This window comes from Myotis yumanensis, unplaced genomic scaffold, assembly GCF_028538775.1.
Source record: "Myotis yumanensis isolate MYYU_CA2020_CCGP unplaced genomic scaffold, mMyoYum1.0.hap1 SCAF_17, whole genome shotgun sequence".
Classification (NCBI taxonomy): Eukaryota; Metazoa; Chordata; class Mammalia; order Chiroptera; family Vespertilionidae; genus Myotis; species Myotis yumanensis.
The window spans coordinates 23,103,340-23,131,185 of NW_027223768.1; the positions used below are offsets into that span (position 1 = coordinate 23,103,340).

The 27,846-nt window shown below is 44.8% G+C and overlaps 2 protein-coding genes across 7 annotated transcripts; both read left to right on the forward strand.

Moving 5' to 3' along the window:
* The first annotated feature begins 47 nt into the window (after positions 1-47).
* On the forward strand, positions 48-22,645 carry LOC138995778 (major histocompatibility complex class I-related gene protein). Of its 6 annotated transcripts, none has more exons than XM_070396481.1 (6): positions 48-178; positions 14,251-14,511; positions 15,195-15,470; positions 19,055-19,330; positions 19,914-20,018; positions 21,263-22,645. In XM_070396481.1, exons 2-6 carry the CDS (start codon positions 14,397-14,399, stop codon positions 21,301-21,303), a joined length of 813 nt encoding a protein of 270 aa, XP_070252582.1. In that variant the 5' UTR covers positions 48-178; positions 14,251-14,396; the 3' UTR covers positions 21,304-22,645. The 6 variants fall into 6 exon arrangements, with proteins under 6 accessions (XP_070252582.1, XP_070252577.1, XP_070252579.1 ...); XM_070396476.1 differs by lacking the exon at positions 48-178 and adding an exon at positions 7,505-7,643; XM_070396477.1 differs by lacking the exon at positions 48-178 and adding an exon at positions 8,430-8,592.
* Positions 3,794-5,275, forward strand: LOC138995753 (tRNA (cytidine(32)/guanosine(34)-2'-O)-methyltransferase-like). The gene is given in 3 exon segments (XM_070396437.1): positions 3,794-4,711; positions 4,713-4,852; positions 4,854-5,275. Coding segments are annotated over 3 exon segments (990 nt in total). The 5' UTR covers positions 3,794-3,916; the 3' UTR covers positions 4,909-5,275.
* Positions 22,646-27,846: the final 5,201 nt, after the last annotated feature.

Sequence of the window (27,846 nt, forward strand, 5' to 3'; positions counted from 1 at the left end):
TAGGGGAGGAGTGTATTATTATTTATTATTCCCATTTTGTAGATGAGAGAAGTCAAAGAGCTATCAAGATTTCCTGTGGTCACACAGCCTGGACAGAACAGACTCACCGATTCTGTGCACTTTCCACCGGACCGGGGTGTATTCTCTCTTGCTGCGCATTCTGCAAGTCACCGGGAAGGTAATTTTTTCATGCAATAGTATAATGCGTCCCAGGAGGGAGCACATTTGAGGGACAAAGCGGGGGCCAGGTATGGCAGCTTCCTCTCAGCTATGGTTCAAGAAAGCATTTTGGTCAGAACATATGAGCCTAGAATAGCCTCATATGTTAGCTATGCGTTGCGCGTTGTGAACTTTAATCACCGATGATCTTTGAGCAGCTACTGTGTGTCAGGCACTGCGCTATCTCAGTTGCTCTCACAATGAGGTAATTACTGTTATTATCCCCATTTTACCATTAAGAAATCTGAGCCTATAGGAGATTAAGTGACTTGACCAAGATCAGCAGTCTTTTTGGAAATGAAAGAGTCTCTGGAGCCAGACAAACCCTGTTTGAACCTGGGTTCTCTTATTCAGTTTCTCATCTATCAAAGGTGAGCTCATGAGCTGTTGTGAAGTGTTAATAAAATGCATGTAGCCAAGGCCGGTTTGGCTCAGTGGATGGAGCGTCGGCCTGCGGACTGAGGGGTCCCGGGTTCGATTCCGGTCAAGGGCATGTGCCTTGGTTGCAGGCACATCCCCAGTGGGAGATGTGCAGGAGGCAGCTGATCAATGTTTCTCTCTCATCGATGTTTCTAGCTCTCTGTCTCTCTCCCTTCCTCTCTGTAAAAAAATCAATGAAATATTTTTAAAAAATGCATGTAAACCCCAAGGTTCCAATGGAGTGAGGTAGTGAAGCCAGGGAACCAGTCAGGAAGCTGCTGTGGACATCTGGCCTGAAGGGATGAGGACCAGACTGAGATGAATCTGACACATGTTTCCAAGGAAAAACAAAGCAAAACTCCTGGAAATGAATGATGAGAGATTGGATGGGGTCAGGGAGGAGAGAGTTGGAAGTCATAGACTAAAGGCTTCTCTGAGACTGAAGGAGCAATGGTCACACGTGGAGAAAAGAAGCTATTGGGAGAGAACTGTTTATTTGGTTGTGGACATATTGTGATGGGGAGGTGAAAAGGGATCATCTTTCATTCATTCAACAAACACATGTAGTAAGTTGAGGGGCAGATGAGAAGTGATTTAGAGCCAGATTGCCTGAGTTCCCATACCAATTCTGCTACTTCCTATTGTGTATTGGGCCAATTGATTAATCTCTCACTGTCCTCAACTGTGTAATGGACACCATAAGAACATTTTCCTCATAGAACGTCATGAGGATTAAGTTAACTGATGTGTGCAAAGTGCTTAGAACAGTGCCTGACACGTGTTGTGGTCTTACTATATGCTAGGCCCTGAGAACACAGAGAACAGGCTTGGTCTTTGTCTTCAAGGAACTCTCAGACCAGCAGGAGAGACAGGTAGTTGCATACAATGAGAGAAGGGCACAGGTTGCCATAGAAACACAGAGGCCATACCAGTTGATTGTGTGTGAGTGTGTGGGAAGAGGGTGGAGGGTGGTGTTCCTAAACAGTGACTAGAGGCAGCCAGGAGACAGCATGGCAGCCTGTGGGGGAGCCACGGCAGAGGGCCTTGCAGAGTGGAAGGGATGGATGGTGGCAGGAGGAGCTAGGGCTAGAGATGGACAGGGTGAGGATATCAGGGCCCTTGACTGTGATGTTAAGAACTGTGGCTACTCTCCTGTAGATCATGGCAGTCGAGGAAATTGATAGGGTCAGACTGGCATTTGAGACAGATACTGTGGTGGCTGGGAAGTCAGCTGGGAGTCAGCTGGGAAGTCATGGTCCAGAGGAGGGATGAGTGTGTCCTGAGATAGGCTCATGGCAAATAGGATGGGGAGTAGGAATACATTTGAGAAATAGTTTAGAGGCAACATCAGTGGACTTGGTGACTGACTGGTTCAGGGTGTTCTGGGGTTGGTGAAAGCAGAAGGAGGAAGGCTTGCAGGGTTCTGGAATTGGAAGTGGGTAGTTGTTAGTTCCAGTCACCAGCAAAGAGAACACAGGAGGAGGATTAGATGTAAGGTGGATAGAAATTAGCATGCTGGTTTTCTCCACTAACCAGGAAACTCCTGGAGGGAGGGGGGAGACGATGTTAATGGTATTATCACCTTAAAGCCTAGAATAGCCTCTTATTATCTATTCCATGAATTTATTAACTAAATCACAAGTAAGAGGTCAGAGACATAGAGGATAGAAGACAGAGGCTTGGAGAATTCCCATAATTAGGGGTTTGGAAAAGGTACCAACAATGAAGAGAATGGGGGGGGTGGGGATATAATATGTATGTGTGGAGTATGGGGTGTCTCTTTCTTTAATATGTTACCCTTCTTCACCTTCTCTCAAACCAGACAAGATCTTGGCTTCCACTGCCGTGGGGAAAGGAAAACTATGATTAAAATGCAAGCATCTTTTCATGTGCTTATAAACCATTTATATGTCTCCTGTGGAGAAATGTCTACTCAAGTTTTTTGCACATTTTTAATTGGGTTGCTTGTTTGTTATTGAATTCCCCCTAAATCCTTTCCGAAACAACACCAAGTAAGGGAGACCATGTTGCATAGGTGTTAGGTGTTACACTCTTCATCATTATCCCAATTTTTTAAAAACCCTGATGTACAGATGCATGCCCTGGCACACTGCAGGGAACATTTACTCCTGTTGGCTTTCACTGGTCCCGCCACAGCTGTCTGCATATCTCAGCCCCATCTGCAGGAAATGGCCACACCCATAGCCACACACTGGGTATGTTGCCTTCCTTCTCCTAGGTTGTGACCAACACCTGCACCCTTACTCTCTACACACTAGTTTAAAGTAAACACGGAGGAATTCTACTCAACTTACATATCCAACACTAGCAAGCCCTTAAGAATTTAATACCCATTTGTTGGTCATGGGAAATGTGATTTAAAAGTGTATAATGACATGTATGAAAGATAGCAAAATTGTATATATATGATTTCAACTCTGTTCATTTTTATAAAGAAACAATCTTTTAATACATAGAAGAAATGTATACATAGTAAAAAGGAAATGCATTTAAAGTTTGGCACTATGAAATCTTTACTTCGATCATCAGGAACACAAAAAAACATTTAAAAATGTTTCCAGTGGTTCTCAACCTTCCTAATGCCACGACCCTTTAATATAGTTCCTCCTGTTGTGGTGACCCCCAATTTCATTGTTACAATTTGAACATAATTAAAGCATAGTGATTAATCACAAAAACAATATGTAATTATATGTGTGTTTTCTGAAGGTCTTAGGTGACCCCTGTGAAAGGGTCGTTCGACCCCCAAAGGGATCGCGACCCACAGGTTGAGAACCACTGGAAGCGTTCAGCAGCTTTGATCGTGCCCTTTGCATGCTGGGAACCGCAGTTCTCCTTTCAGCTACATCATCCACGCAAGGTGACGCAAGGTGACGCAGGTGACGCAAGGTGACGCAAAGTGACAGGACATGCGCGGTAAGTTCGGTTGGTCCGCGCCTCCCGCAGCTTTCGCATCACCGTGACAGCCTTGCCTACCTACAGTGGCCCGCAGGCCTGCGCCATAGGCATTCGGATCAACTAAGAACAGAAACTGAAGCCCTACGATTTCTCACAGGTTTGACGGGGGCTGCGGGCGGACCGGACTCCTCCGTCCCACTCCTCCCGTGGGCCCAGGCCTATACGGTTGAGGCACCACTGCGCTGTCCCGCCAGCGAGGGAAGGAGAGAAGTTCACCCTCGTCGCTGCAGCTAGTAGTCTGGCCGGCTGACACCCGCGAGGCTTCAGACCCAAAGTCCCTGGGCAAACGGTGTGCGAGATGGGACGGACGTCGAAGGACAAGCGGGATGTGTACTACCGCCTGGCCAAGGAGAATGGCTGGCGCGCCCGCAGTGCCTTCAAGCTGCTACAGCTCAATGAGGAATTCCGACTCTTTGAAGGTGTGACACGGGCAGTCGATCTGTGTGCAGCCCCGGGCAGCTGGAGCCAGGTGCTGAGCCAGAAGATCGGGAGTCCACAGGGGTCCGGCCACGTGGTGGCTGTGGACCTTCAAGCTATGGCTCCGCTCCCAGGTGTGTTACAGATCCAGGGGGACATCACCCAGCTGTCCACTGCCGAGGACATCATCCGGCACTTTGAGGGCTGCCCGGCGGACCTGGTGGTGTGCGACGGGGCTCCCGATGTAACTGGCCTCCATGAGGTTGATGAGTATCTGCAGGCCCAGCTTCTCCTCGCCGCTCTGAACATCGCTGCACACGTCCTGAAGCCCGGGGGCTGCTTTGTAGCCAAGATCTTCCGAGGCCAGGACGTGACGCTGATCTACAGCCAGCTGTGTGTCTTCTTCTCCAGCGTGCTCTGTGCCAAGCCCAGGAGCAGCCGGAAGGCCAGCAGCGAGGCCTTTGCTGTCTGTCAGGGTTATGACCCCCCTGAGGGCTTCCTGCCGGACCTGACCAAACCCTTGCTGGACCCCTCTTACAATCGAGGCCTCAACCAATTAGATGGTCCCACCCGCAGCATTGTGCCATTTGTGACCTGTGGGGACCTGAGCTCCTATGATTCGGACCTGAGTTACCCACTGGACCTAGAGGACGGCTCAGAGCCCAAGGACACGCCTCCCCACACCGCCCCCCATCTCGCCTCTGTGCCAGCAGGCCTGCACATTGAAGAAGAAGGGGCAGCTGGCCAGGGAGATCCATTCCCAGGACTGCGCCATCAACACAGTGGACACATTGCCCCAGCCCCTGGCTGCCCCACAGCCACACCCTGATGGCCTCTGAGGTGGACGCCAGTAAAATGAATTGTTCACCTTAACACATCTGTGACAACTCGGCAGCTGTTTGCTATCAGGAGAACCAGAACTTGCATCAGTGAACTTGCTTTTCAAACAAGTTCTCATCAGTGAGTCCTGAACACAAGCTTCGAGGGAGAACTTGCAATGACCGCCATAAACAGCCAGGAAAGAAACATCAGGGAATGTTCATTTGAACTGCGGAAGGGTTTTTGACTGAGATTTTCCTAGGGGTATCCATGAATTTGATGGAGGAAAATAGTACATTTTTATTTTCACTAATATAACTGAAATTTAGCCTTATCCCCAAATATGAATTCTAGCAGTAAATCAGTTCATTTTTAAGGCAGGGTTGTTACGGGCATCATGAAATACTGCTCATGTTTGTCACTAATTGGAATTATGGGATATCTGTTAATTTGATCTAATAAAAAAGCCCATTATTACTAAAAAAAAAATTTTTTTTAAAGAGAAGTGAGAAAGCCAAGTAACACATGCAAAAGAACATCAAAATTTAGCAGTTTTAAATATTTTTGAGAGTAAGGCAAGTTAGGAATGTATGAATGAATGGATTTTGGCAAGTATTAAAAGTTAAAATTCATTATTCGAATTCAGTGAACTTCTTGATGAAACAGTGAATTTGAACCGTTGTAGAGAGCAGATATGCCCTTTACCATCTCTATGAACTTGTCAGTGCATGGGGAAGGGAAACCACAATCTCTCTTGGTAAACTAGTGAATAACAGCAGAGTACTAATAATTGCTAACATTTCCTTACTATGGAGCAGCCATTGTGCTAGGTGATATACATGCATAATTTTCAGAAGCAGCTCCAGAATTTCTACATAGGGCAGTTTTAGAATGTAGCTTAAAAATTTGGACCGCAGGGCTAGGAGGCTTGAACTGAGGATACATGGCAGGCCTACTCTCTTAAATTAGCGGTTTATTTGGGATGGCTCAAGAGGGCTGATGGTGATTATCCTATATAACAAAGAGCTAATATGCTAATATGACCTTCTGGACAAAGCTGGGGCTGTGAGGGCCGAATTTCGTGCATCGGGCCTCTAGTGTGTGTATAACTCTAAAGTCCCAATGTCTCCTAATGATGCTATAACAGATTACCATGGATTTAGTGGCCTAAACAACACAAATTTATTCTCTTGCAGTTCTGAAGGTCAGAAGTCTGAAACTGGGTCTCCTGGGCTAAAATCAAAGTGTTGGCAGGCTTCCATTCTTCCTGGAAGCACCATGGGAGAATCTGTTCCCTCTCCCACCAGTTTCTAGAGGCCGTCTGCTTTCCTTGGCCATGTCTCCCTTCCAGCATTGGCATTACTTCAACCTTGCTTCTACTGACACGTCTCGGACTCTGACCCTTTTGCCTCCCTCTTACATGGACCTTGTGATTACATTGGGCCCATCAGCTAATTAGGATAATCTGCTCATCTCGAGATTACTAATTCAACCATATAGACTAAGTCCCTTTTGCCACATAAAGTAACAGTCACAGGTTCTGGAGATTAGGATGTGCATATCTTTAAGATGTGTGTGTGGGGGGAGGGGGAGGCGGGGGAGGGAGCGGTATTTACCTACCACAGAAGGAAATCAATTTTTACAGTTCTAATACCTACCAGGTACATCATAAACATAACTTCATTTATACTTCAACAACTTCATGAAATATATGCCAGGATTTGCTTTTTCAGTTGAAGAAACTGAGCCTCAGCTCAATTTGGGGTTCTGTTGAAGGTCAAGTAGCTATGATGCAAACCTGGGTCCCTCGTAGCCTTGACTCCACTCATCTCTCCCAGTCACCTCTACTTCCTGCCTAGGCCTGTCCTCCAGTTCCCTGGAAAAGCTTAAACTGCTGCTTCTCAACTTGTCACACTCTCCTGATCACAATGTAGTCAGAGCTTAATCCTGAAGATTGCTAATCAAACAAGCCAAGTGGCTGCCCCTCAGAATCTACTTTTAGGCCTTTTACTTGCTCTCCTTTATTAAAGCATTACATTTTTTTATTTTTTTCAGTTTATTGTACTGGGTGTGAGCATCAGGGAAAATAGACCTAAGCTAAAAATGATAAGACTAGCTAAGTGATATGTGCTCTATCAGCTGTATGGACTATTGCATTGTAGGAAGCCGGGGCAGGGAGTTGCAAGTACTGGGACCTTGTGTGAATCTTGCACATTCTTCTATGGTGAAATCTATGCTCCAGTGAAGAAATAAAGGCTTTTTTTCTTTTGTGCTCCCTGGGGGGACAAGGAATGACTAATCTTTGTGTTCCCTGTGCCTTACACATAGCTGCGCTCTGTAAATATTTTAAACGTTGGGAATAGGGCACTTGAAAATAATATGATATTGTATGCCAACTGTAATTGAAAAATAATAATGATAATAATAATAATTTTAAAAGGTTGGGAACAGGTTTGAGACAGGCATACCAAAAGGATCAAGCGGCGCCTGAAGCCACCAAAGGGTTAAAAGTGAATCTGGAACCGCTCGGGGTTTTTTTTTTTTTTCTTTCTCTATTCTGCCTAGCAACTGATGACAATGCATATATCCGCCGTTTTTATTGGGAGAGGGCCCTGAGCTTCCAGCAGTTTCTAAACCCAGAGGAGTGGGTGGAGTTTAGGTTCCTGAAAGATCCGCTGGGACCTGCCGGTGTTTTGGTTAAAAGAATCTGAGAGAAAGCATTTTAGAAGGGCTGATGGTGCTCCTGTTACCCCTCCTTATTGTATTTACAGTGAAGCGCAGCGTTGCCCGTGAGTATCCCAAGTTCTCTCTGCTCCGCTCCGAACTCCGGAGCTGAGGCCGCCGAGGGGGAACAGCTTGCCTTCCTAGAACTCGCGGCGGAATGTGGACAAAGCCCGGCGAAAAAGCGTGTTTAATACCCGGGACGTGTCAGAGGCTGGACTAGTGAACAGTTCCCAGCTCACGCGTGCAGGATTTCAGTGTCACCGCTTCCGACGGGGCGGAAGCCATTCTGGAAGGACCTTCCGGGGAGCTGCCTCACTTTCCTCTGAGCATTGCTCCCTGTTTTCTGCTCAGACCCTTTCTCTTACGTCTGTTTCTCCTCTTCACTGGCTTCCCGAGTCTCCTGGGATGTGGTCAGAGTTTCAGGGGCTTTGAACAGTGGAGCAGAGTCGTCGTGCCGGTTTGTTTTTCTTCCTCCCCACAAGCTCCACCTGTGACAAAAGGTCCCAGAAAGAGAGAACCCTGGTTCTGGACTTGCTTCCTGGGTGTGAGCGATATCAACTGAGCCCAGGAGGAGTTTTCCATGGTTTAGGGCCCGTGTCACTGGGGAAGCAGGTGCCTACCGTTACCCCCAAAACCCGACAGGGTCCATGGCTGGAAGCCCCAGGCTCTGTGCCCTCAGCAACTTCTCTTCCTGCTCCGGCCGGAAGCTGGGCGGCAGCTGGCGGTGCCTCCACCTGCATCAGCGCCGCAGTAGGCGGTGACTCCTGAGATGAGGGGAAGGAGCTCTTCCAAATCATCTGTGTATTAACCACACAAATGTTGGTTGATGGCCCACCACGTGCCAGCAACTTTTGGAGTTGCGACCGTGAACAAGACAGACATCGGTCCTACTTCTACAGAAATTTAACCCAGAAAAATCCCACCCTTTAAATCAGAAATGGGAAAGATTGGGGGATGAGGGACAGAAAGAAATTATGGACAGAAGAAGGGAGAAAAGGGTGATATTTCCGGAAGGTAAAAGGCATATATGTTGCTACATTTGATCCGTAAAGAGTTGTCCAATAATGTGACCACAATACCCGCCAAACATAATCTTTCATGCTGTGGTCGCACTAACCCCTGTGTCAGGCCAAGAAACCCAGCCCACGTCATGAGCAGTCAGGTGTTCTGGCCCACAGGTCAGGGGTTCTCGCGTTGTCACAGCGCCTCTGGATGCGGACACCTGGCACTTGGATCATGGTGGATGTGAAACAGAGCCAGTCCTCTGTAAAGGGAAGGCAGGCTCACTTTGTTCTGGTTATTCTCCTTTTCACTCCTAGACGTCATCCTTCTCGGTCCTATCTTGTGCCCTGGAGGATGATGCCTACAGGCGGCATCACCCAGTCGCTCTATTGCAGGTTGATTTCCACCCAATGGGAGACACTGACGGGAGAGAGGTCAGAGAGCTAGGAGGAAAGACAGGTCAGGGTATTTTGTCTTCCCCTTTCCCATTTCTGTAATGTCTCCAGTGGTAGCGGTGTCCCTCTGCAGTATAATTTCCCCTGACTAGCCCCTCTTCATACGGGTCCAGCTCCCACTGGGCTTGGGGAACACAATTTGCTATTCTTATCTCTGCAACTCTAGGGGTGGTAAAGGCTTCCCATCATTGCTAGCGTCTGGACCTCTTATCCTTCTGTTTTTTTTTTTCTTAACCTTGCTCATACCTCCCATACAAGGAGTCCCTTCTCAAGGTCTCTTCATGTTACTCATCTGGAGTGAAGGCTATTCCCTGCCACGACCCTGACTGAGAGTTCTTGAGCACTGAGGGATGCTGATAGGGAAGAGAGCCAGGGTTATTAAAAAAGACTTGGTCTAATTGGTATATGAGCCTAATGCTGGCCCTGCGTAGGAGCTTCTAGGTGGAAATGCAGGGAGTGCTTGGGAGCACAGCTCTAGGAAGTGTCAAGATAACTCCAATTTCGCTTCCAGTGTGTTGCTTTCATTGGCTCCATAGCCTGCAGTAGACTGCTCCTTCCTGTGTGCTCCCATAGCTCCTGTTCACAGTTTTTCAATTTCCTATTTGCAAAAATCTTTCCTTCAAGGCTCTCCTTAAAGCCAGGGAGAGATCTCTTCATTTTTCTTTTCTTTATTTCCGCAGCACTACCTAGTGACCAGTAGACACTTAATAAATGCCTCCTGAGTGAATTTATGTTCAAAGGTAATGTCCCTAAGAAATTGAAATGATCTGACTGTGAGCCAGAGAGAACTTGAGCAGTAATTACGACTGTAAAATTGCAACTGTGGTTTACTGTAGTTGCAGAACGTATATGAAAACAAAAACCAAAAAATGTTGTTTCATGCTTTACAACTCATCCTGTTCTTCATTTCAACCTGTGTGAAACTGTCCCTGGTGGGTGCAGTTAGCTAGGGCCCTGCATAGGATCTCTCTTGCATAGCCATATGTGATTTGTATGCTTAATCTTGAAATAACCAAGGTCAGACTCTTGATATTACTCATAATTTTATGGATGCATATCAATCTGCTGTATCAATTTGCCTCACAAACGATGGAATCCTTCACAGATAAAGACTAATGGTGTCTAAGCCCCCTAAATTGACAACTGAGCTAGTATAAAAACACAGACTTACAGATTACCTGTTTAGAAATGACCTTGAGTTCAAAGGGTTTATGTGGGGAAATATGGGCATTTGCTATAGACTTTATTAGACTTCAGTCTGTTTCCATGGAGCTGTTACCAAGGTACATGCAGTAGAAATTTCTCCAAGACAACGTTTTACTCCCCTAAGGCTCTCTTCTTCTTGGTTGACATGGAATCTGTCTAAATTGGAGAAATTCAAGTAATTTGTAGATATTTTTTCTGACTAGTTGGAATATCTATTTTCACTAAAATCCATTGACCTTAGCCCTCCTCTTACCCCACTTGCTTTATGAAACCCAGATTGAGATAGATGACAAGGGACATTATTTCTGATGTCCAAATTTATATTTATTATCAAAACCCTTTCAAGAATATAAGTATCAAATCAGGTTTTGTTATGACTTCAATAAAATTCACAAAATTGGAATTTCCCTGGGAAATATGAGACATATGGCCATCATTGTATATAGAGAGAAGAAAAAAACCCCACCAGAGCTCATTCATTCATTTCTTCTCTAATGCTCTACATGGTCCTACAGTGGTGTCCTTGCTATTCCTTAAACACAGCCTCCTCAAGGACTTGGGCTTGCTGTTCTTTCTGGAAGGTTCTTCTCCCATGACTCACTTCCTCACTTCATTCACATCTCTGCTCAACTGCCACCTGCTCAGAGAGGACTTTCCTGATCCTTCTGTCTAAAAGATCAGCCTTCTTCACACTTTTTATCTGCTTTTATTTTTCTTCACAATTTTCATCACTACCTTCTAGAAATTAGCTTATAGGGCTGGGGCTTTGACGAGTTTGTTGCTGCATCCCTAGCTCTAGGACTATGCCTACTGCAAATTCAGAAAAGAATAAAACTTATACAAAAGGAGACATTGGTAACCTCCCAAAGGGTGGCCTCCAAAGAGTAGCTAAAATGTCAAACTGTCCCATTCAGCACTTTCATGCCCTAAGTAAGTTCCTGCAGTTAGATGGGTTCTGGCTGCTTACAGAACCGTCCACATTCACTGAATGCTTGGTTTGAGAAGTGTCCAATGGTTCTCTTAACTAAAAATATCACCATCCACTTCTCCCCCTCATTCCCAAGATGCCTGAAATTCCAAACAGCAGTTCCCAGAAATCATAATCATTCTGACTGTATTATAAGGCATCAGGCTACTTGGGAGGGTCAGCAAATAATAGGGACTTTGTTGACCTGGTTATCCAATCAGGGCCCACAGCTTCTTGTAGGAAGGTTCTAAAGCCTGAGCCTAGGGACTAGGCACTAGGGGAATCAGTGACAGTGAATCATTCTAGACACAAGGGGGCAGGAGAGAGCAATGGTGGTGGAGAGGGGAGCCTATAATAGTCTGGGCTGGAGAAGTGCCCCTGCCTTAGGACCAGTTGGGTGTCAAGACAGAGGGGAGTGAATCCTGGCTCCTCCACGTATGGATTCTAAGGATGATCTTGGGCCATTGCTTCACCTCTCTGAACCTATTGAAATGGGAATTTTAGAACCTATCTCATTAGGTTGCTATGAAGAGTAAATGAAACGCATTACCAAAGGCTTAGCCTGGTACCTAGCACATGGTACATGCTCAATAAATAAGTGCAATTCTCATGGTTATGACTCAGATGCTGCGGCCCTCCATAGCTCTTTGAAGGCCCAATTTGGTGGAAGGATCATCACCTCCTTCTTGGAGCATTTCTGGATTGCTTCACGAGAGAGCAGCTCTCTCTCCTCTGAGCACTGGATCATGTCACTTAACTACTTGCTGCTATGTGTCATTGCACTGTATTTATTTATGTTACAAGTTCTCCTATAGTAATGTACATTTCTGGAGGGAAGAACTAGTATCTGATTTGTTTTTCTCTCTTCCTAACATTGCTCACAATTCCATGTATGTGGTACATACCCAATAAGTAAAAATTGCCCCCATGGATGCATATCTGAAAACACTACCAATTATTTTATAACCAGTGATTTTTACAGCCTTTTGTAAAAGTGGCCTAGTCAGTGAATCTATAAGTTAAAGGAACATAATTTAGGATACTAAGTAACCACTGTGGTGTAAGAGTTGTTTGGTTGTGTTGTTCAGGCTTTCCAGCAATGTCTATCAGAGGCTCTTGGGACAGGCAGCGGAGGCCCTTTGAGAAGCAGTTTTACTGGCCTGAACAGACCAAATTCAAAATTGTAGATTTCAGTTCAATAAGTGAGTTGATACTGATAGTCTATTCGTGGAAAGGAAGAGAGAAACCCAATTTCATAATTACTGGAGCAACAAGAAAGAATCGGAAGATTTTTTTAGATGGGATCATATGAAATTGCCATTTTAGGAGATAAAAAATGATCAAATATAGGTCTTTTCAAGTGACTCAACCTTCGTGATTCTACTTCATCTGATCATCCGGGTAATATATCCATAGGATATAAATGATCACAGGGTCTAAGGTACCATGAGAGAGGGGATGATGGGCTTTCCACTCTCTCTTCTGTTGAGTCACTGATTTAACATCTGTCCACCAATCTCCCATCACAACTGAGGTCGCATTTTGGAAGCCCAACTAAGGAGCAAGCGTGACCCGTACCTATGGACACACCAGATGGATAACTAGGCCCACAGTGAAGAAAGGGGAGAGGGCTGAGATGTCCTGGAGTGGGGCCAGGCTGCAGCTGCAGGAGGGGTGGACAGGCAGATGATGGACAGATGGAGGCCAGCCTCTAGGGGCGGAGCAGCCTTTGAAGTCAGGGCTGGCTAGCAGAGAGCTGCTCCGCAACCAGGAATTAGACTGAGATTGAGGTTGGAGAAAAGGGCAGAACACTGGACTTGGACAGCATTGTTGACAGACCATATTTCTCTTTACTTACCTCTTATAAACTCTAGTAATGCAGATTTTTATGAAGTGATCTTCTTAAGAAGAAAGTGACATTACAAGAATTATAAATATTGTGTGTGGTAATGTCAGTGATGTTCATTTAGAAAAGATTCTCCTGTTGAGCAGAAATGCCCCACGATGTTAATACCTTTATTTTCTTTTAACTTGGTGGCATGTTCTATGCATGTAGACCCAGCTGTCATACATGGAACCCCATATTCCAAGGGCACTTCTATACCAATCCAACTTAGCTCAGTAACACCATCTTTTTTTCCAATTCCTTATTCCTTCTCCTCTCTCATTCTATGCCGAGAATTTGATTTCTGTGAGGTGTTTTTTTTTTTTCTATGAGTAACTGTGGATGCAATTCCTACCAATTTCTCCAGCAACAGGCCTTCTTGCTGCTCTTGTAACATGTCAGGCAGGTCCTTTCCGCAGGACCTTTGCACAGCCCCCCCCCCTGCCTGGACTGCTGTCCCCAGATATCTGCCTGACCCCCTCATTCCCTACAGAAGTCACCTTCTTGGGGAGGCCTTCCCTAACCATTGCTGTTTAAAATTGTATTGCTTAGTCCTCTTTGCAGCTTTATTTTTTTCCATTGCACTTTTTTAAAGGCATGTTATATATTTCATTTATTTTGTATTGTCTGTCTCCTCCCTTCCCCCCATAAGGGCAGACACTTGCATCTGTCTTGTCTGTTGTGTGTGCAGGGCCTAGTGCAGAGCCTGGCACAGAGGAGGCACTCAGATGTCTGCTGAATACACAGACGGATATCAGGGAGGTGTGAGAACTAATGTTCACAATCTGTTCTTCTTTTTGCCTCCATCTTTAAACAGTTGCATATCTGCAAAGCCATAGAACTTTTCCAGATGTGGAGAAATAGCACGGTTTCAAAGTCAGTGACAGATTCAAGCATACTTTTGCAGATTCCAAATAAATTAGATTTCAGCTCTGCTCCCCTTTATGAAAAAGGCTCCAGGTCTTGGGCTAAAGTTCTCAAGCCCTTTGCAGCCCCAGTTCCTGGGGCAATGGTTCTGTAAGAGGAGGCAGCAGCCGGTCCAGGGAGGAGTGGGCACCGCTGAACATGGAGCAGTGCGTAGGGATTAAAGAAACGGCAGCTTATGGGCCTGGATGGTCTGTGACTCTAAATATCTTCCTTCTTTGCCTCCCTCCCAGGGACTCACTCTCTTAGATATTTCCGCCTGGGCGTTTCAGAACCTGGCCATGGGATCCCTGAATTTCTCTCAGTGGGGTACGTGGACTCTCATCCCATCACCACATACGACAGTGTCTCTCGGCTGAAGGAGCCGCGGGCACCGTGGATGGCAGAGCACCTGGCGCCGGATCACTGGGAGAGGTACACGCAGCTGCTGCGGGGCTGGCAGCAGACGTTCAAGGTGGAACTGGAGCGCCTGCAGAGACACTACAATCACTCAGGTGTGAGCACAGCAGATTGCTTCCCCTCCCTGGGGCCCACCCCGGCCAAGACCGGTCCCTGGGCCGACAGCGCGTGAAAGCTTTTGCCGAGTTGCCTTTTCTGTGGCTTTTGGCAAAGCCTGGACAATTTGGCGGATGGGGTTCCGTGCCTGCCATCTGCCCTGTGCATCTTACAAATTGTCTGTCGTCCCTAGGAGCCCTTTGTCCTTTGCCCCCTGTGTCCTGATCCCAATATCATTCAGGCTTATGACCTGTATCTTCTCCTTTCCCATCTAAATGTGGCCATTCTGTGTCTCATTTCCTGGTGGCCAGGCTTAGTGAGTTGCTCACGTGTGCATAGTGACTTATGACATTAACTTTTCCAGGGATATTTCTGGCTCCTGCATATCTCTCGCTCCACTGCACTATAAAGTTTACCCATTAATCATTGCTATTATAGGAGTTATCCTATAGTTCCCCAAGGCAGGAATGATCACATTCCTTTGGCACACAGTAAGTATGCCACGAATATCTGTTGCTAGATGGGATCATGTCACAGGAACCTTCTGGAGACAGTGATGCCGTGGTGGGCCTGTGGAGTGCTCTGTCCTGGGATGCTCCCAGCCACACCCCCACTCCCGTCACCAGGGCATTCACCTCCACACCCTGTGTAAACCCTTTCCTGGCCTGTATGTGTGTTCCAGGGTTTCACACTTACCAGAGGATGATTGGCTGTGAGTTGCTGGAGGATGGAAGCACCACAGGATTTTTGCAATATGCATATGACGGACAGGATTTCCTTATCTTTGATAAAGACACGCTCTCCTGGACAGCTGTAGATAATGTGGCTCACATCACCAAGAGGGCGTGGGAGGCCAATTGGCATGAGTTACAATATCAGAAGAATTGGCTGGAAAAAGAATGTATCGCCTGGTTAAAGAGATTCCTGGAGTATGGGAAAGACACTCTACAAAGAACAGGTAAAAAGAAGGGAGAACACCTTGTCCCCACGCCCCCAGAACCCTGGTTTTATAACTTCCTCTAATCTAGGTTATATTCACCTTTCTCTGAAACCCACCTTGTTAGTCAGACCATCATGGTCTATGACTCCCTGTGAAAACTTTCCCCAGTTGCTTTTATCAGCATCTTGACGAGATTCAGCAATCCCACTTGAGAGAGTGGAGTACCCCTGGGGTCACCTCCTTTTGTGGGGATCCAGTGAGACGAATCCTTCCATCTCCTGACAATGATAAGCTGGGAAACACTTTGGGCAGTGGAGCAGTTCTTACAAGTTGTGTGGTAACTAAGGGCTCCCATAACACCAGTGTGAGTGAAATCTGGACTTACAAAGAAGAGAGAAAGAGGGTCTTTGCTTTACTAAAGGATTTATGATAAGATTTCTTTCGGTGAAAAGCTCCTTACACATTAACGATAAGGATTTAATCAGTTAACTTTTAGTTAATATAGAACTTTCCCCTTATCATCTTATTCAAAGTGAATTGTGCCTGTATCATGCTATAGGACACTCCTAGACACAATGTGCCTCTTCCCACAGGGGTGGTCTTTAATGGTGGGCTTTCCAGAGCTGTGGCCAGCCCTCGGGAGGCATCCGGGCCCCAGATATGAGTGTGGACTATCTAAGAGCCTGCCTATGGAGGCAGGTAGCTAAAGTTTGAGCTTCAACTCTCCTACTCACTAGCTAAGTAACAATCTCAATTTTGATGGTTGCAGTTAACAGAAACCTACTCTAAGTGGCCTAAGCATAAGGGGGGAGGTTATTTATCAGGCAGAAATCAGGGCAGTGTGGGGACCCAAGGAATTAAAACCAAGACTTGCATGGTTTTCTCTGAGGGGAGGTGGTGGTAGCCAACACAAAGCTCATGTCCTTGTAGTTTCACCATTCTGGAAGAATGGGCTTCTCTCTCCTAGCTCTAGCTACAAAAAATTTTTTTTTTAAATTATAGGAGGACTCTGGTTGGCCTCAGTTGGATTATGTGCCACCTCTTGCACTAATCACTGTGCCCATCAGGAGAAGTTTCTAAGACTGACCATGGGTTACAGAGTCCTGACAAGAACCAAATGGCACACTCAGGATGGTTTAACTGGGAAGTCAGTAACAAGATTATTTACATAGGTACAATCAGGGTTGAGGACACGGGCAAGGGATAGTGAAATACTTAGGGACTTGGAGCAGAGGGAAGCCATTACTCCCCCTTGGATCTGAAGGCGAAAGGGAAGGGACTATTGTTACCAGAACCCCGCAAGGGCTGGTACCCTGGAAGAACCTTCTAGCAAGAGCTGTGGCTATGGAGGACCATGGTCAATGGCAGACTGCAATGGCTGGGCAACTGGTGGACAAATTCCTAGCCACTCTCTCTTCTAGTTTTCTGATCTTTTGCTAAGGGTTCTCCTCCCAGAGGCCACACCCAACGGGTAGCTGGGGGCAAGGGAGCCCTGGAGTGCAGTCTGGTGAGCACAGCCTCCTGGGGCACAGAGCAGGGCACAGACGGTCTGATACTAGATCTGGGAGCTAGCAAAGAGAGAGCAGCCAGGACACACAGCTTGGGTTATGTTTCAGTGTCAGGGTTAAGAATGGTACCTCTTGCCCGGCGGGCATGGCTCAGTGGTTAAACGTTGACTTATGAACCAGGAGGTCACAGTTCGAGTTCCTGCCAGGGCATATGCAAGAATGATACCTCTTAAAAGAAGCAACATATTGGGGTGGGGTGGACTAATTTTTCAATATAGGGAGTGTGCTTGTCAGGAGTCGGGGTTCTTGTTATGAGAAAAAATGGGGCTAATAGAGGCTAGGCCAGCAAAGCAATAACCGTGAGTAAATTAAGTAAATGATATGCCTACCTCACAGAAATTGCTGTGAAATAATGTATATGAAAGCTCTTTGTATACCATAGGTCTCTGTTTACCCATTAAATGGTATTGTTGCCAGATTGAAAAACGTCTGACCGCTCAGGATCTGGTTGAAGTCTAGGGCCAACTTGGGGTTGCATGGGATCCTTAATCATGAGGCATTTTTTTAGGCCGAGGCCAGCCAGGTCTGAAGAGAAGCTGTGAGAGTCTCTACTTCCTCAGCGTGATTAATGGCATAGCCTTTTTGAACAGAGAACCCAGTTGCCAGGCCTGCCGTTCTCAGTGAAACCAGCACTAGGAGAAGGAAGACAGAGTTTAACTGGGATTTGAGGGCGAGTACTCTTTGGGAAAATGGGGGAAGCTTGCATACCTGGGGTGTGCGTGAGCAGTGTGGGAAGTCTAACTTCAGTATAGCTGCTCCCCCTCCAAGCCTACTCTCTCTCTCTACCACGAGTGTCCTAAAGGTGTCTCAACCCATTGGTCAAAACCCACTCCTAGGAAAGGATCTGTGATCATTTCTTACAGGCAACAAGCAGAGTTCCTCTCGGAGGCGTTTATATTTTCTTGTTAATGTTGGAAAGCCTTTTCTCCTTCTAAACTATATGCCACAGAAAACAGAACTGGAAGGTATTGTTGAGACGGAGGGCTCCTCCTATATCTCGGTGGCAGGTAGCACAGTGGGGCGAGGAAGTGAGTAGAGACAAACAGGAAGCAGCCCCTCCAGGGATGGCGTTGGGCTCTGGGTGGCTCATGTCTAGATGTGACCCAGTGTCAACAGGAAACACTAAGGACAGCACCGTATGGAAAATGAGCAGAATGGTTCAGAGGAAGCAAGACCACAAATGGACGGTTTCTTTGCTGTCACTGCTGGAGCTCCTCCAGGACATGAATGTCCATAGCCCCTTGGAGGGCATAACTGTGACGTGACCTGTTACATATGTTTGTATCTGATGACAGTCACTGTCATAGTCTATTCGGGCGGCCATAGAAAATACCACAGGCTGGGTAACCTACAAACAACAGAAATGTATTCCCACAGTTAGGGAGGCTGGAAGTCCGGGGTCAGAGTGCCTGCGTGGTCAGATGAGGACACCGTTTCAGGTTGCAGCCTGCTGACTTCTTGCTGTGTTTTCACATGGTGGCTGGGGACAAGGGATTTCTCTGGAACTTCATTTATAAGGCACTAATCTCATTTTTGAAGGTTTTACCCTCATGACTTAAGCACCTCCCAAAGGCCTCACCTCCTAATACCATCATCTTTGGGGGCTGGGATTTCAACATATGAATTTGGGGGTGGGGGGGACACAAACATTCAAACCACAGCAATCACCAAAGTACCAACTTGAGCCAAAGCTGAGCGGAGATGGCTGTGATATCTTTGCATAAGCACAGAATTGAGAAAAAGGAGTGCTGAGTTCTAATCTCCAGACTTTTGCTGAATTACTTGTCACAGTTACATACAAATTCTGTAGCTCAGTTACATGGCTCAACAACACATTCATTATTCTTGAGCACACTGCCCTAGCAGGAAGTGCACAATAAATTTGTTGTTGATGAAACCGGGTTCCGGGTCATTCTTGGTTTTAGATGTTTCCTGCAATGAAGAAAATTAATTGGGAAACCCAGTCACGAAGTTCTGATAGTGTATGCTCAGTACATAAGATATTTCTATTTCACTTTATCTTCTTTTTCCTAGAGCCCCCACTGGTCAAAGTAAGTCGCAAAGAAACTTTTCCAGGGATTACAACTCTTGTCTGCAGAGCTTATGGCTTTTACCCCCCTGAAATTTCCATGATTTGGATGAAAAATGGGGAAGAAATGATCCAAGAAATGGATTATGGAGGTGTTCTTCCCAGTGGGGACGGGACCTATCAGACATGGGTATCTGTGGAAATGGATTCTGAGAGCAGCGACCTTTACTCCTGTCATGTGGAGCATTGTGACATCCAAATGGTTCTTCAGGTCCCTCAGGGTAAGGACAGGGTGTGCTGTCTGGGAAGTGAGACGAGGAAGGGGGGCAAGCAGCAAGGGGGATCACTGGTTGCTTTAGAATGCGTCTTTTAAATCAGAGGCTCTCTCACCTTTTGGTCTCAGGGATTCCTTGTGTTCTTAAAAATTGAGGATCCCAACGAGCTTTTATTTATGTGGGTTTTCTCTATTGCTACTTACTATATTAAAAATTTCAACATTTAAACTCAAGAAAATACGAGTACACATTTCATGAGCTATCAGAGCGATGGTGTCCTCACATGTGATGTAGCCTCTGGAAAGCCCCACTGTGCACAAGTGAGAGATAAGGAAAGGGAAGTCATGACTTAGACCTCGTGGACTCTCTGAAGGGTCTTGCTTGAAGACCCCTGGGGCATTCAGACCCCACTTTGAGAGCTACGGTCCCCCTGTTTTAGATGACTGCCCTGCATGGATCCGTGAAGTGAGAAGCAGGAGTAAGAAAAATGGGGTTGGGCTTCCCGATGATCACAGGGACAAAAGTGCCCAAAAGTTAATACAGAGCGGGAGAAGGACTTGTGGATTTCCCCCCATATGCTTGCTTTTAGGGTCAGAAACTACCCTTCTGGTGATCAAAGCTGTCTCTGGGTCCATTGTCCTCGCCATGGTCCTGGCTGGAATTGGCTTCCTGGCCTGGAGAAGGAGGCCCCAAGGTGAGAGGCATGTGGAAGGGTCCAAGGGGCTGCAGATTATCACTCCCACAGCCCCACAAACTTTATTTTCTGCACTTACCACTCTACCCTCCATTTAGATGTGAGTTGGTCCACACTTTGTGATCACAGAAGGAACACCTCTCCCACCATATTGGGAACACGCACGTGGATAATGTTTGCAAGGAGAGTGGTCTGTTTCTTAGGTGATGCCTGACATCAACAGAGTAGGACAACTTCTGTCCAGGTGAACTGTCCTCCCAGAAGTTGGGTTAGAGAAGATAGAGTGATCTTGATTTGTCTTTTTCTAAACTATATCCTTATTATTAATTACTATTGACTTTTTATTTTGTCCTTTGTTTCAAGACATCAGTAAGTTTTCCCATTTTGACAAACATTTTCTGACCCAATCATATGAAATTCCTTTTCCTTCTAAATTCATCTTTCAACACATAAAATGTTGAAAAGTAGATACCTTTGGAAAATGGGAATTGGGGTAAGGCAAAGGGGAAGGAGAAATGGGAGGGATATCGGTTCTTGATACCTTGGGGAAATCGTTCATTCCATATATATGTATTAAATACCTACTATGTTCCAGGCACTGTACTGGATGCTGGGATATAGGAATGCAAAAGACAGACATGATTTCTGCTGTATTTAAGGTCATCTCCCCCCACACTACTCCCACCCCCGATTTCAGTAGATGCTCAGGTTGATCACAGCATAATATTGATGAGACCCGGATTTTCGGTTTGAACCCAGTGTGGGCCAGGACTTTGGTATTGCTTCATAACCACAGATTTCAACCCCAATTCAAGTGCTGTGGTATAAAGCATATTATTAGATCAAAGTAAAAAACAACCCCTTTTATTAGAAAATCAGCTCAGAGTTAGTGGATCATTCTGTTCTCTTTACAAAGTACAGCACTAATCTCAATCTAAGAAATAAGAATGGCTGAAGCAAAAAGAAAAAAGAAATAAACAAACAAAAAAACAACACAAAAAAGAAAATTTTAAAAAAGTTTTACAATAACACACCTGTCTCAAGAACAAGACACTGTGAGTTCCTGCTTTTTATCTTGTGGAGTGTGTGAATTTGAGTTAAAATTTGTCAAGTACTGAGAGAATCTTGACAAAGCAGGCTAAAAATGTCAATGGCAGCTTCTCAGATTTTGCTGAACATTGCATAATCTTTTTTTGAGCTATAAGGAAAAATGCACGTATCTGACTAAAAAGTCTTTCTTTCAGAGAAAAATGAAGTCATCTACCTTCCTGCACCAGATCAATAATTGGGACAGCTCTTTTCCAGTTGTCTCTCCCCTGGGAACCACGGTCACCTCTGCCCCCTATGGACTCAAGTCCGGTGCTCAAAGCTCTTGACCACACCCACCACAGACATGGATATTACAGGACTGAGCATTTATGGCAGAAAGACAGGAGCCACAAAGGTTTCTTCGTTCTTTGGCTCCCAAAAAACTGTCAGCTTTCAAGCTCTTTTGATGGACTCCTTTATCACATTTGGCTCTAACTTTTGCTTTGTCTCATGATACAACACTACCCTACATCCCATCTGTCAACGATGATTTACAAGTGAATTAGAGAATCTCAGAGCTGGAGAGATCCTTCCATATGAAGGCCAGCAATGTCTTCTCCAGTGCCTTTGACTTGAGCATCCAGGCTCCACTTGAATACCACCAGTGAAGAGCACCTCACTACATCATGAAGTGGCCTTTTTCTTCCATCATGAGAATGTATTAGGCAAGAGCTTTGAACCGTGGGTGCCATGACTGTGACCCTACAGACAGCCTTGGACCACCCCTGAGAGCAGCCAGCGAGTTTCTACAGTGCCCTGTGAATAGCCGGATCACTTCACATATTTCCTGGCCCGAGAGAAAGCCAAAGTGTCCCATTCTTCTGGCATCTCTGCCTGGTAGCTTGGAATCTTGGAAATATGCATGGTCCGATTATGGAAGTGATCTCATTCTTTCTGTCTTCTGTGGGAGAGTAAGGACAATAATTATCAGACATATTATCACCTTCAGTGGAACTACAAAGATCTAGACCCAAGTGCAACCTTTTAATATAAAAATGATAGTATGTTTATCAGAATAGGGTTCAATCCAATTTCTGTCTTTTTTCTACTGGCTTATTGTAGATGGGCCCGACTCACCTTTATAAATATGCTTATTCTCCATGCTTATTCCCCACCCACTGAGAGTAAATAAAAGCCCCACTGTGAGAATTAACACCCCTTGATCCGCCTTATTGTACCCCTAAAATCTTCACTGTTGTTTACCTCTTGTTCACCTGTCATCTTTGATTCTCAGTAAGAAGGTCAAAATCTACCAGAGGGAAGATGCTGATGTTTTCAGTGAGTTAAGTATGAGTTCAGGTCCCAGGACCTTGGACTCTCCTGGACATAAGATTTCTGGAAACACTCAGACCACGAGGAACCCATATTGTGGCTCCAGGGGACCTCCCCAAGGCTTTCACTGTGGCCTCCTTCCCCAACAAGTTTTCTTTTTGCTTCCCCACAGTAGGCTTGGCTGAGTAAAAAGGACACCAAATATGGCCACTTACAGAAATAAGTGAAGATAAGCACCATATATGCCATTAAATGTGTCTTTATACCTGGGGGGGGGGGGGGGGGAGCGGCGGTAAGGGATTGGAGGAGTGAGGGAAAGGGGGGGATGGGAGATATCTGTAATACTATCAACAATAAAAATATATTAAAAACAAACAAAAACCAATGTGTCTTTGTTATGAATCTTGTTTGATCACAACACAGCTCTGCCCATTTATTCTATATCTGGCTTGTAAGCCAACTGAGGACATGAGCAGGGCCACAGCTAATACATACAGGGGGCATTTGTTCAAATTAGAGAATTGTTCCTTTGGGTGGACACTGACCCAGGCTGGGTGACATGGCTTAATCAGCAAAACATAGAATGGATTTCTGCCCTGTTTTCCCCCTTGGTGTGCAGGGCACAACATTACATGGCAGCTCTGGTCATACCATTAGAGAATAGATGGGAATTGGTGGTAGACTAAGATGAATGAATTGATTTAGAAGAGAGGGGTAGTAGTTGAAAAAAAAGGTCAGTTTATTCAAAACAGTGGAACTGGAAGCCCTGTTTGTATATCCAAAGAGCTAAAATTATCTGAAAGGTTTTACATAATCCTATCATGGAGTTTATTTATGGCTATCTATTTTTAAATTTTTGTCATATTACACAGTCTCTCTGCACGATGCCTTGAATGTAGTAGGAACCCAGTAAATACTTCTTGAATGAACCAGTATAGTATTTTAATTAGCTAGGCCTCATGTACTGGTGCAAAAGAACAGTGTCATCTTACAACTGAAATCATAGAGGGGAAATATCCCACTCAGGATCATAAGACATTTCAGAGCTCAGGATCAATGCCCCAAAGACTAGTCTGAACTCCTCCAAGGTTTCTACAGCATTAACATTATTTAATACTTTATCTTGTCGTTGCCTTGCCTGTGACATTAGGGATCCCAAACATTCTAACCACACTCCTCCCTCCCCCTACCCCCCACACACACATTAGGGATAAGGATAGAATTCAAAGGTTCTTACTCAAAGCACCATTTTTCTTAAAGGCTATGAGAAGAGGTGCTGAGGTATGAGTTCTAAGTCACCTTGGGGGCCCCAAATCTGATACCTAACAGATATCTTTTCATTCGTAAGGTCTGTAGAGCTGTTATATAATCTGGATCTTTTTTTTTCTATTGTCATTTGGGTCTTTAATTCATTACAGAAATACAAATTTCATCAGTTCTTATTAATGACCTAAGGAACATGTGAAACTGCTCCTTCTAAGGGCTGATCATGTATACTTTTTCCTCTCCCCCTCCTTCCCTGAATTCCATGTTCGCTGAGCCCATTAGGCAGGAGCTTCTGCATTTGTCCCTTGGCAGGGTTTTGTGTGAGAGAATGTTAGGGACCAGAAGGTTCTGAGCCGAGCCGGTTAGAGCTGGACAGTGGAGCTGAGGGACTGAGTGGAAGGCCAGGTTGGCCTGGATCCCTGGCAAGCAGAGGCTGGGTCTGAGGCCAGTGCTGTGGCAGCAGCCAGACCTCTGAAGAAGCAAAACAGGGCCAGAGAGAACAATCAAGAAGAAAAACAGCTTTAGAGAAAACAGCTTCTCAAACGGAAAATAAATTGAGGGAACAGGAGGCCACAGACCAAAATGGGAAGCCACCAGAATGGAAAAGGAAGTGAAACCAAGAAAGAAATGAGAGATTCAACTTCTAGCTAAAGCAGTCTTTGCTTTTTTTTCCTTTTTGAGGTGTACCAGTGTGGATCTAAGGTGTTACCCGAACTGAATAAAAGCTCTATTTTTTTTCCTGAGCAACATGACAGTAGCATAAATAGGGAATTTTGGGAACAACGTGAAAAGACACTAACTCTAAACGGTGACAATTCTGGAGAAACTTGGAGGGCTGGGAATAATAAAAAGGAAAACATTTGGAGTCTCATCAGCTGCTGAATAGAACCCTTTGACATGCTTTAAAAGATCTTAAAGCCTGTACTCTATTACTCACAAAACAGCTACAAATACATGGTCTGTGCGTTACACACAGGAAGTTGCAAACCAGATGGAATCCCTGAGGCTGAGTCTTTGGGCTGCCCTCTACCTTACTTTTAAAGAATGAATTAGTCATTGATCCCTGAGGATCCAGGAGCCGTGAAGACAGAAGGCAAGCTGCTCTAACCCAATTTAGGCCTTTGCAATAGAAATTAAGATCAAATTTCAAAGATGTGTGAATTTGTCCAGCTTTGCTGACTCAAAGTCCATCTACATGATGACGTGTTTATACGCCCAATGATGAAATTGTCAAGAATTGTTTCCTGCCACAAGGAATTGGGAGTTTTTCTGTATGTCACTGTATACGCTATATTTTCATTAATGCTGCAGAGTTTATTTACTAATAATCTGCCATGGATATTGATATTCAAATTAGATTCTTATGGCCTTCACTAGTTAATCAGCCATTCATAGAACATACATTCTATGTTCCAGTGCCTGGCACATAGGAACCGCTCAATACACAGTATATTGGCCAAATGAATTTCAGCAGTACCCACTGTGAGCCAGACTACATAGGCAATAGAGCCCAAAAGAGATGTTTTGAAAATTACCAAGTGCAGAAATGGCCCAGACATACACTTATAAGCAATTCAAGCTCACATCATAGAAAAGGATTTCAAGAAAGATAATCTAGAACATATTTCTATAAAATAGAGCTGGGTTTTGTGTTAACAGAATTACCACTCTGACAGTGACCTTTTGTGATAATGCTGAAAAACACAGGTTGGATAAAACTTCAGAGTGAAATGGGACAGCCTGCATATGAATATTCCATTAATGAACGGAGGAGGGAGAGAAGGGGGGACTGGGAGAGCTTAGGGCTGCCTCTGTCCCCGCAGCAGCTGGGCTGGGCTTCCAGGACCCACAAGCAGTTGTGATGGTGACATCTAGGAACTCAAGGGTATTCAGGGAGACAGAGCAAGTTCTAATCCTGTTTCCTTTTGCTTTCCCCAGTTGGCCAATCCTCAGAATGAACTCCCTCTCTAAACTGGTAAATGCTTTTTGGCTCTGCTATTCAACTGGCATTTGGCCATTCTGCATTGGTACTTATCTATTTCTGCCCAGCTTATCTCTCTGGCTAGACTATAAACCCCTTAAGGACACAGTTTGAATTCCATCTCCTTCACTTAGTATCAGGGTGATCTTAAATTATTTAACTTCTCAGCCTCCGTTTTATAAAACCAGGTTTGCAACTATCTGTCTCCCAGCATTAGTTAATGTAGAAATTAACTGAGGTGTGTGTGTGCGTGCGTGTAGGCACATTGCACCGGGTGTGGCACAGGTCATGTCTCTTGTCCTCTAGGTTTTCTCCAGGATGTACTCCCTGTGTCCCACGTAATCATAGCTACCATTTATTGAGTGCTTACTATGAACTGGGCATTTACATAGGTTATCTCTATTCCTGATAACACTTGGTCAGCAGGTGTTACCTTCACGTTGCTGAAGTTCAGATAAGTTGTGTTTCTTGCCAAGGTCACATTTACTTACTAAGTAGCAGAGGCATGATTCAAACCCAAGTCCCTCTCCATATATGGCTTGTGCTCTTTCCAGTGCACCACTCTATCAGCACACAGTAGGCACTCGGTGGATGCTTGATGAAAATTGTAAAGTATCACTTACTCAAAACCCTGCTCTGTAGTGAACCTTGAGAACAAAGGAATAAGAATTTTACAATGAATCAGAAAATCAATAAAGCCCCTTATAAATTCCTGAAAGCCCGAGTCTTTTTGCTCAGCCTTTGATGATGTGACTTAAATGCTGAATAAGGCCTCCGGGCCAAATGAAGCCCGTAGGGAGTTGTCACACATTTCATGGAAATGTCAATGAAGGCCATGGCTAAGATTCATTACTTGTCAATGCTTGGCAGATGGGAATAGCTGGTGCCCAAAGGGAAAATTAAAAGCTCCTCACCTTGCAAACAAACTCACCTAGGGTGGATCTAGTGGTTATAGCTGGAGGGTTGTTTAGGGGTGATATAGTTAAATTTTCTCATTTTACAGATGAAAAAAAAATTGAGGGTTGGAGAGAGTGAAATGATTTGCCAAAAGGAACCCTGAAACCAATTATAAACTTCATGTCTTTACAAAAATATGTTCAACATCACTAGTCATTAGGGAAATGCCAATTAAGACCACAGTGAGCTATCACCACACCTATACGAACAGCTAAAATTAAAAGTAGTAACAACACTGAACTCTGATAAGGATGTGGAGAAACTGGATCACTTATTCATTGTGGGTGGGAAAAGAGAGTGGCACCAACATTCTGGAAAATAGCTTGGATATTTCTTTAAAAACTAGATATGTACTTACTAGCAGTTACACTTCTGGCAATTTAAGGGTGTACACATTAAAGTGTGTATACATTGAAACCTGTACACAATTCTTCATAGCTTTATTTGTACCAGTAATAGCCTGCAACTGGAAACAACCAAAATATACCTCCATAGAAAAATGGTTTACAATGCTACCTCTATGCTATGGAATACTACTCAGCAACAAAAAGGAATAAACTATTTATATATGCAATAAGTTTAATGAATTTCAGGGGCATTATGCTGAGTGGGGGAGAGGGGAGCCAATCTCAAAAGGTCACATACTATATAATTCCATTTCTGCAACATTTTCAAAAATGACAGAATTATAGAGATGAAAAACAGATAAGTGGTTGCCAGGGTTAGGGATGGTGGGGGGAAAGGGGTGGGCGTGACTATAAAGGTAGCATGAGAGAGACCTTTTAGTGACCAGAGTCCTAGACCTTGATTGCAGTGGTGGTCACACGAATCTACACCTGTGACAATGACATAGAACTATGCACACATCTTGAATCAGTATCAGTTTCTTGCTTTCAATATTGTACCGTAATTATAAAATGTAACCATGGAGGAAACTTGGCAAAGGGTACATGGCACCTCTCTGGACTATCTTTATGCTTTCCTGTGACTCTAATTATTTCCAAATACATTTTTTTTAATTTGAAGGACAATGCAGCAACGCATTTCTGTTAGGATAACTTGTAATTATCTGGCTCACATGAAACTAGTTTCATGTAAAAAATTGGCCAAATAATAAAAGTGAATGACAGTTGAGCTCATTAAAGTAATCTGTGCCTGTTATTACAGCTAACCCAAAAACTCTTCTTTGGAAAAATCCCATTTAGTTTGCAGTCAATAGGTTGTAAATTAGATACGTAAGGGGACCCATTAGCAGTAGAATGA

Excerpts from the sequence above, each read along its gene's own strand:
- LOC138995778 (XM_070396476.1), top strand. The coding sequence starts at position 7,589 with ATGGTGCTCCTGTTACCCCTCCTTATTGTATTTACAGTGAAGCGCAGC. Across the intron at positions 14,512-15,194 it reads GAGACACTACAATCACTCAG|GGTTTCACACTTACCAGAGG; the intron begins GTGTGAGCACAG and ends TGTGTGTTCCAG. Across the intron at positions 20,019-21,262 it reads CTGGAGAAGGAGGCCCCAAG|AGAAAAATGAAGTCATCTAC; the intron begins GTGAGAGGCATG and ends TCTTTCTTTCAG.